This window comes from Solanum dulcamara, chromosome 4 (assembly GCF_947179165.1).
Source record: "Solanum dulcamara chromosome 4, daSolDulc1.2, whole genome shotgun sequence".
Lineage (NCBI taxonomy): Eukaryota > Viridiplantae > Streptophyta > Magnoliopsida > Solanales > Solanaceae > Solanum > Solanum dulcamara.
The window spans coordinates 72,641,156-72,650,992 of NC_077240.1; the positions used below are offsets into that span (position 1 = coordinate 72,641,156).

Sequence of the window (9,837 nt, forward strand, 5' to 3'; positions counted from 1 at the left end):
TGAGACTAGTTAACATTCGAGGACGAATGTTCTAAAGGGGGAAAAGATGTTATACCCCGCACTTTTGTATATGAAAATATTTGTTTAGTTTCTCTGGAAGTTTTCATGTGATCCATGTTATCCATGACATTATCAAATGATCCGAAGGAGGGGAGGATGCAATGCCCCATATTTTTCATAGACTAGTTCTAGGTGAGTAGTGATGGTTGAAAATAGATTTGGAAGGATTTGAAAGGGGTTGGAGGCCAAATAATGAGTCTTGATAATCGACCTACTTGATTAAGCTATCGATTTGGATGTTTTAGATAATTAAGCTACTCGAGTACATGTCGAGCTTAAGTAGCAAAGATCACATAGGTTCTTAAAATGAGATGAGATGACGAACCTATGAAATAGAGTAAGTAGGTGATGCACCTACTTGAAATGAGTAGGTGATGCACCTACTTGATGTGGGGCCCACAAAGACACAACAGCTGATTGGTGCATGGATGAGGTAGACACATGTAGGAGCTGAACACGTACCACCCTTGGGGGCTAGACATGTGTAGGGGATGAAAACATGTCACCCTTAGGCGCTGGACACGTGTCAACCCCACATAGACAACATATACAGGCCTAGTAATGACTAAGACCTCATTTCTTTCATCTTCTACACTTAGAGAAAAATAGAGAGATAGAAAGACTTGAAACTTCAGCCATGGCTAGCTGAACTTGTAGCCCTAATTAGTTATTGAAAACTAATATTTACAAGGTAATCCCATCCTTATAAGGTCTACAACAACGTGGGATGATCCTAGGAGCAGCAACATCGAGTTGATCGAAGCCATCAACTTTTAGCCACTTTGAGAAGCCAAGTTGCTGAGGTAGGGTTTCTTCTTTTCAAATTGGAGTTAATGATATTGTAATGGAGAGATTACTTTATATTAAGTGGGGTTGGAGGTAAGAAAATTACATGGGTATTGTTGACGTTGTAAATGGACAGAATTGAAGTTGTTCTAGTTGGATTAAAGTTTGATTAGTGTTGTCATTATTATGGTATTATTTTTTAAGGTAATTCGTGTATGTTGAAGGGCTGGAAATATAAAATTCTGCACTTTACTGTTCAAGGGTGTTGAAAACCGTGAAGGGGTTGTTTTGAAGTAAACAAGATGAATCGATTTTAATTAACATCGTGATTGTTATTGTTATATGAGGATGAAGGAATTATATGAAATTGAAATAAGAAAACCCCATGATTAAGTAGTGGTGTTGAAACGGGCAGAATCGAAATTTGCGTAAATTAAATTGGGTTGATTGTTGTTTTGCTATTATGATTATAGATTATGTGTTAAAAGTAAAGGAAATTGTATATGTTAATGTTGACTTTCCATTTGGGCCGTGTTGGGGGACTGTTTTGGTATGTTGTTATTCTTATTGAGCTCGGAGGATTAATAGTAGCTAAAGTTACACGTTGTGTTGCATGTTGGCCGAGCTGTTGTGTTAAAGGGTTATGATCAAATGTTATGTGTGGGCTAATTCGGAATAGCATTCGGGTTGTCCGACGTGTTTTCGAGTCTTAGATTGAATAGCCTTGATATGATATAGTACATGAACGTGTGAGTATTGATGTTGGCTTAGTTGTTACGAAGTTGATTTGAATATAAGGGAAACGTCGCCTCATTTTCTAGAAAGGAGTTACTAACGTTAGAATATGTTTTGGACCTTCACGTAACTTAAGCATAGTTATTGACATCTTAATATAGGTTGAGACGCTTTGGGCAGCGTAGACGTGTCGTGTGGCGAATAAGTGCTAAAGGTATCTCAAGCTATCCCTCTTTTCTTTTGGCATGTCTTAGACATAAGTGATATATGATATGAGCTTTGGGGGGTAATTCCATTCATAAGCTCCGAGTATGATTCATGACTCTTATTCACTTCTTGACGGTAAAACTCTTAAAGTAGTTGAGCTATTGCCCTCGAGCCTTATATATATTGAATAGTAGTTGGATGTATAACCTCCTATTCTTAAAGACTCTATGATGACAAATGTCTCTGATTCCATAAGTTGTTTAGCATTATCTTGATACATGTCTATGATTCCTGAGGCTCCATTTGATATGGTTCATAGTGACATTCAAAGGGTATTTAATATGATTATCGCCTTTAATACTCAAGTGCAAGTTTATTCTACCTAATCTATTGAGTCTCAGATGATGATTTAATTTGCATATAGTTACTCACTACTCTTCTCGTGCATACTGTTATTACTTCTTTTACCGAGTCCCGGACCGGATATGTTATCGTGCACAGCTTCACTATATTTTTATCGAGTCCCTTACTAGAGGGTCGGATACGGTACAATATATGTATATGATGATATGATGATGCAATGACATGGTTATGGCACCGAGTCCCATAATGGGTAGGGTACGGTATAAGTGTACACTACTCTATTCACCGAGTCCCTTGCTAGAGGGTCAAGTACGGTATATATATACATATGATGATATAATGATATAATTGTAACACCGAGTTCCAAAACTAGCAGGGTACGGTATACAATGATGATATGCATGACCTCATTTCATAAGATCCAGATACAGTGATTTATTAATTATTATACTTGTCTCCTGACCCCTTTTTTCAGATGTGATCTTCTTTGTGGTATTTTATGCTTTATATACTCAGTACGTATTCTGTGCTGACCCCCTATTTTCTGGGGGTTGTGTTTCATGCCCACAGGTACAAACACACGTTTCAAGAATCCGTCAGCTTAGGATTTTCACTCGGCTATTTTGGAGTGCTCCATTGTATCGGAGCCTAGATTTTTGGTATTGATCTTTTTGATGTATATATTCGTTTATTCAGAGGTACGGCAGGGGTCCTGTCCCTCCATATGATACCGTTGACACTCTTAGAGATCTGTACACATGTGTGTGGATTATGTGTAAGTTTTGTTCAACTGCGTCTATACGATGTGTTGTGAATATTAATATGAAATGGCAGTCTTGTCGGCTTGCGTGTCCTTTCATGATATGATTAGTGGCGACTCCTCAAGAGACAAATGATAGGAATATATTTATATGAAGACGTTATGACCCATTGGAGTTCTTATGTAAGTTATCATATGGTTCGTAGGTACGTATACGGGTGTCCGGGTCGGACCCCAATCACGGAACAGTTTTTCTTCCACCCTGGCACCTTTAAATCAAACAACAGCAGCTATCAAACAACAGCAGCTGGTGGATGGGTGGCATTGGAAGCAGCTGGTGGATGGGTGGCATTGGAAGCAAACACAGGAAAAATACTATGGACCACTGCAAACCCGAGCAACGACACGTCCTACGGGTTGATCACCATAGTTGATGGGATTATTTTTGCAGGATCTTTGGCTCCTAATGGATCTCTCTATCCCATGGATGCCAGTATTGGGAAAATCTTGTGGTCATTCAACATTGGTGCTACTATCTATGGGGTTGCATCAATTAGCTATGGTTGTGTTTATGTTGACCATGGATATTCAATTGGTTTGGCTAAGCTCCAACCAACTTGGACCAGTGGGACTTCACTCTTTGCCTTTTACATTGGGTAAAAATACATAGATACTATAGATTAATGTACTTTCACTTTCAGATAAAGAGTTGAAATACTAATAATAAGTTTCCCTACCTAAAGATCATGCTGCTAACACATTTAACTATATCAACATAACATATGCCAACACATTTAACTATCAAGGCAACATTTTTTGTAACAAAAGACGCTGCCTGGAGATGGTTGAATTTTGTTAAAGTAAAAGTAAAGTACAAACTTGAAGGGGAGATGGGTCAATACCTTTGCAGATCAAACTTGGTAGAAAATGGTAAATCCTAAATTCTCTTTACAATGGCTTTCTAGTTTCAGTAATGATATTATAACCATGCAAAACAAGAACTTCCTATCTAGAAAAAGTTTTATGGAACTTTAACCTTCATTCTAGCTATGAAGACAGAACGGCCTTGGATGAGCCAGAGAAACAAAAAAAGGGAACTCAAGAAACTAGCAAGCGATAGTGCTGCAGGATTGACATAAAAGGATCATCTTGTAGATGTTAAACTGGTAAAAGAGAGTATCTCTTGGATCTTATGCAAAACCTGGTGCCGATTCTTTTTACTGTATCTTCTACTCGCCCATATCAGTTTCCGAGCATTTCTTGAGCAGAAAATCCAAAATAGTTATCAAAGAAGTTTGGTGGTTCATAAATGAAGCAAGAAATGACATCTCTCAGCGTAATCACACCAACGACTTCGTCATTCTCAGCTGTCACGTAGATCCGGTGAACTAACTTGGACGCAAGAGTGTCTATCACACTACAAAGAGTTGAACCCAGCTTGCATGTTATTGGTGTAGCAGCCTTTGTGGCATCATGGGTTGCCGAAGCAACAGTGTTCATGAAGCCCGCGACTGTCAGCTGCCTGTGATTTGAACGGGCAAAACTTAGTACCAACGCACAAAGAAGCAGAGAAAATCTCTGAGCCTATATGATAGAAGTCAAATCGTTTTGTCATTTGAGTACGCTACAAAGCACCCTGTTTGTTGATTATGCCCTTCTTGGTGATGATATCCTAATCACCGACAAGAAGGTGGCCAATCAATACAGTAGGTTATTGGATAGACTCAGTATTACCATAGAGTTCAACTCTGATATATCTATTTTCTGGTTTTCTTGCACAATTTCAACCATAAGAAAGTCTCTCTAGAATTGAAACTCTAATTATTTATCTTAGAAATAATCAGATAGTCAGATCAGCGAGGAACTAATAATATATATGTATGACATACCTGAAATTGGAGAATAGTTCAGGTTTGAGTAACAAGAATCTGATGTCTCTTATGCTTACATTGCCAACTATTATCTTCTTTGGTCCTTCAACAACCGGCAGACCTCCGATATTATTATCTCTCATTTTCTTGAATGCTTCCAGAATCAGTTCATCATCTCGGACACTAATAACCTGGAGTTCACATTGAAAGACACGACTTCCCGTCAACAACTATTGTAATATTAAAATAATATATAATGTCGGGAGCTACAAATAGCTGACCTCATCAGCGGACATGTATGGAAGGCCAAGTTCTGATATAGGGTGAGCAGAGATGCAGTCAAACCAATCCCTTCCTTTGCATCCTACAAGACCCCGTATCACTGCTGATTGAGTTATGAAGTTCTTAAGGAATGGACTTCCCCTTTCTATCACAGGTACGTTCCGCAGCCTATATTTTGATAACAACAGCAAGACACTCAACATAGAACTGTCTGTTGCTACTGGAACAAATGGTGCCCACCGATAGGATTTTATAATGGAGCTCACCTGCAAACATAGTTACTGGACCTTGTCATGTGTTTTCATGTCAGATTCTCTAAATATACTGTAGCAGAACTTTTGGTATTCTCCAATTTGATCATTCTTTTTCATGTTTGAGAGTTCTAAAGACTTGAAGAAGCTGTAAATAATTTAGACATAAGCACCATAACAAAATAAAATCTCTCTTGATCAATCAAACCGCTAGCGCGACATGCTAGAAGTAAGGGCAATCCTTTAGATGGCCTGCTCACCTTTGTTGACTTAAAGGGTTCTTCTCGAAGGATAACCTTGTAGAAATCCTCGCCCAACTTATCAGCTGCAGTTGGAGCATCCTTTCCCGCTCCTCGATCTGCAGCCACTCCACCTGCCACTGCTGCACCGACTGCAGCCAACGTGAGACCAGCAACTGCAGCAGGACCTGTTGCACCTAATGCCAGTGCTCCAAGAGCACCAGCAGTACCTGCTCCAACTCCGGCTGCTGCTGCCGAACTTGCTGATAACGCAGCTGCTGCTGTTTCCGCACCCTCCAGCACCCAAAGAACAATAGCAGAGTAATCAAGGACGCCTAAGTACCTTTCTCTCCAATCCAAACTATTCTGAGCAGCTGGATTCTTCACAGGAACTGAGAGGATGTTGGATTCAGAAAGAATTTTAACAGCATCACCTATAGAAGTCTCGGAGTCTATTTCAATCACTGGAATGAGGCATAAGAAGCCGTTTAGGATGCAACATTGGATATCAAAAACATAATTATGAGAAAACTTGTCTATTTTAGATACCTTTGCCACCTGGTACTTGAGGGAAGGATGAAACTGGAATTTTTGCAAATGCATCAGTTAAAGTTTCCTGTAAATTACGGGGCAATTTTTTTCTGCTCTGGACCATTTCAAAGTAAGCATCGTAGCTTGCAAGTTTCGACGTATTTTCTGTAATTTTCACTTGTGCCATTTACTTCAATATACTCAGAGAACAGGACCTGGCTCTAAGAATATATTCCTGAGAAGCACCAAGACAACAATGAGATTGATAAAGTTTTAAAGAAGATAGTGATAGTCAGTAACTAGAATCTCTGACCACCAGATCGATAAGGAAACTTCATTGCTACAACTTTGTGCCTACACTTGATTGAAGGATTCCGTAACTCATTAGAACCTATTACAAATGTCTGTAACTTTGCATTTACATGTGGAGAACATCTTTTGGTGTCATAAGTAGCTGTTCCACTTCTTTCAGAAGAAGACTTTTTCATAATAAAAGATCATAAATCGTACAGTTGAAACAATTTATGCAGAGTTCAATCAGAGTTCGTTAATCAATGCATTTCTTGCTCAGATGTGTATAGGATAGGTTTAAATACCGTGCTGTATACAACCACGATGCATAAGCGAAAGTCACATTAGAGTCTGTCCTTGCGAAAAGCCATATGTAAAGAACATTAATCACACGAAGGATATGTTGGAAGTGGATGACAGAGCATAATTTTCACCAAGGGATTCAAAATTTGAAAAAGTAAACGCACCAACCAGCAGAACATGGTTTGACATATGGATATACTGTATATTCAATGAAAAATAATTTTAATCATATACTATAATTTTATAATTTCATAATTTTTGAGGTTTCATATATAAGACATGGATATGATGACGTAGCATGCCATGTCAACATGGCCAAACCATGGTTCGGCTGATGTAGCAGCCACGTCAAACACACGTTGGCAGAGCACTCTCGGTTTTCCCCAAAAAATCTCAAACAACCTTCTTCAACTCCTTTCTTTTCAACAAAGTTCAATATTTCAATTTCTTAAAAATATTGAACCAAAATCAAACCTAATTAAATTCGATTTTTTGGTGGTTTCAAATTGTTGATTCCATTTTTAACAAATTATGAACATCCTGATCAATTCCTAAACCCACACACTTAAAAAAAAAATTAAAAAAATACTGTAACAATAAATAAAAGATATAGGGTACCTGTGAGGTTGTTCTGCAGAGATTTTAATTAGTTAGAATGATGAATTTGATCCCCAGACTGAGATGAGATGTGTAATTTTGTGTTTTGAAGGGCGAAAACTGTGTCTTCTTTTGTTGGTGATGAGATTGACAAGTTATTACTACTCACTTTTTGGTTTCTGTGAGCGCTGCCATGTGTTATACTTTACCCTCCACTTGTCACTCAATGGCTATATTATAACCCACTACCACAACACAAGCATTTCATAAAACATTTCTTTTTACTATTTTTCGATCTGATACACGTCAAAATATTACTAAAATGATATTACGATTTGATAATTAAATAATAAAAATTTTATTTTTCTCAACATTTAAATGGTAAGATTTATTTTTATTTAGAAATTAGCAAATATAAATTTATGTAAAATATTTCTCTGTCTTGATTTAAATGGAAAAGACTTGTTTGGCATGGAGTTTAGAGAAAAAAAATATGTAGATTCTTCAAGTTTGTGATTTAAAATATATCATGAATTTTTTTTTATTTCATTTAAGGATAAAATGTTTGAAGTAAAATTATTACTTCAAATATGAAAAGATGTCTTTCTTTCGAGAACTGACTAAATGGAAATGATAACATATTGGGATAGGAAAAGTAACAATAAATCTGATAATATACCAATAAAATATTTTTTTTAAAATCATACCGTGGTTGGTGATGGAAATGTCTAATAGTTGTGATTGTGGATGCGAATTTCCATCAATTTTGTGATTGATGATGGTGTTGGTTGATTATGGGTACATAATTTTAAAAATATAATTTAATATCTCAAAAAGAAAAATTCATATAAGAATATCATTCTTGAAGAGTGTAAGTAGTAACGGACTAAGTTGCTTGAATTCTTTAAAAATGTCAATAGGTACACGTTAAATTCTCTAAAAATATTATATTTTTAAAGAATTTGACACGAATATAATAACGAAAGTTAAGAGTCCCCACAACTTAAATAGCGGACAGTAGTATGAGATTTTAGGAAGATATGAGATTTGAGCATCTGAAAAATAATAAGCCAATCATTATTAGTAAAAAGACGATCAGACCTTTTAAAAATGAGAGCATTTCTTTTTTTAATTTTTTTATTTATCCAAGTATATCGATTACCCTTAAATCTTATTTCTCTTAGAAGAATATCATGCCCTGATTTCGCTCTATCAAATATAATAAATTAATTGTATTATATCTTTAAAGATTGTAAGATATATAATTTATTCTAATTGATTTAGATACATTTTATATCTTTATTCCTTTCTTAGTCATCAAGACAAATATATATATGTATGCATAAGCTTTTAGGGAAAAGGCATAAATTTTTCCTAAAATTATACCGACAATTCAGTTACACACTTCAACTACTGGGGCGACCTATTACACACCCATACTATTCAAAGTGTATTTATTTACTCCTTCCTACACCCAATCCAGATATTAGGTAGTGAGTGAGAGTCACTCGCCCCCACGTGATGCCACGTATTAAATGAACCTCCAATGTCACGTGTCATCATTAACAAAAGCACCAAATCCCTCATCTTTTTCCATTAATTAAATATTTTATAAGAGAGAGAAAGAGAACGTTAATAAATGCTCCCATGACCCGCCGTCCTCGGAAACTTTACTTTTATCTACTTTCTCCGGCATATTTCTTGGTACTTCATTAATCAACTTGTCCTCCGCCTTCGTGGTGGTATGCAAATATTTGTCAGGACACTTACTAGAAAGACTATCACCCTTGAAATTGAAAGTTCAAATACAATTGACAATGTGAAGAAAAAAATTCAGAAAGAGTCAACCCTACATCTTGTTCTTCGTCTGAGGGGTGGCATGCAAATATTTGTTAAGACATTGACAGGAAAGACAATTACTTTGAAGGTTGAGAGTTCAAATACTATCGACAAAGTTAAAGCAAAGATCCAAGACAAGGAGAGTATACCTCCAGAACTTCACTTAGTTATCACCGGCGCTTTACATATTCCAGCCAAATCCCAAATTAACTCACATTGTGTGCTTCTTCTTGCCTTCAGATTTTCCTTTTTTGAATTCTTCTACCAAAAATTATGGAATAGACAGAAATAAATCAAATTGAAAAAGAGAGGATTGAATTAAAATGGAAAAGAGAGAAAGAAATAAAAAATTACCTTTGATTCTCCTTGAAAAAAAGTGAGCTTGATCTTCAATTTGGGGCTTGAACTAAGCTTTGAAGAAATTTAGGGTTCTTCAATTTTTGGGTGAAAATTAGGGTCGAGTAAGGGCTTTAACATTGAGTTCCAAGAAAATACTATTGGAGGCCTATTTTAATTAAATAAAAGATAAAAAAATAGTCAGTGATGCGCTAAGAAATGTTGTCTGAAACAGGCTTGGAATTGGGTGTAGGAAGGGGATATAAATTCACTTATAAGTAGTTCGGGTGTGTTATAGGTCACCTCGGTAGTTAAAGTGTGTAAGTGACTTTTCGCTACAACTTCAGAAGGGTATTTATGTCTTTTCCCTAACCTTTTATAATTAT

General features: G+C 36.4%; 1 protein-coding gene across 1 annotated transcript; it reads right to left on the reverse strand.

Annotated features, from left to right (window-relative positions):
- Positions 1 to 3,802: 3,802 nt before the first annotated feature.
- Positions 3,803 to 7,488, reverse strand: LOC129887562 (SNF1-related protein kinase regulatory subunit gamma-1-like). The gene is made up of 6 exons (XM_055962711.1): positions 7,298 to 7,488; positions 6,104 to 6,320; positions 5,576 to 6,018; positions 5,064 to 5,330; positions 4,801 to 4,973; positions 3,803 to 4,433 (listed from the first exon to the last, which is right to left on the reverse strand). The coding sequence occupies exons 2-6, from the start codon at positions 6,270 to 6,272 to the stop codon at positions 4,154 to 4,156; spliced, it is 1,332 nt and encodes a 443-aa protein (XP_055818686.1). The 5' UTR covers positions 6,273 to 6,320; positions 7,298 to 7,488; the 3' UTR covers positions 3,803 to 4,153.
- Positions 7,489 to 9,837: the final 2,349 nt, after the last annotated feature.

Bases quoted from the DNA above. Each gene is read 5' to 3' on its own strand.
- LOC129887562 (XM_055962711.1), bottom strand. From the start codon at position 6,272: ATGGCACAAGTGAAAATTACAGAAAATACGTCGAAACTTGCAAGCTAC. The intron at 4,974-5,063 runs GTCAGCTATTTG...TGTGAACTCCAG, and splicing joins CATACATGTCCGCTGATGAG to GTTATTAGTGTCCGAGATGA. The intron at 4,434-4,800 runs GTATGTCATACA...TTCAAATCACAG, and splicing joins GAACTATTCTCCAATTTCAG to GCAGCTGACAGTCGCGGGCT.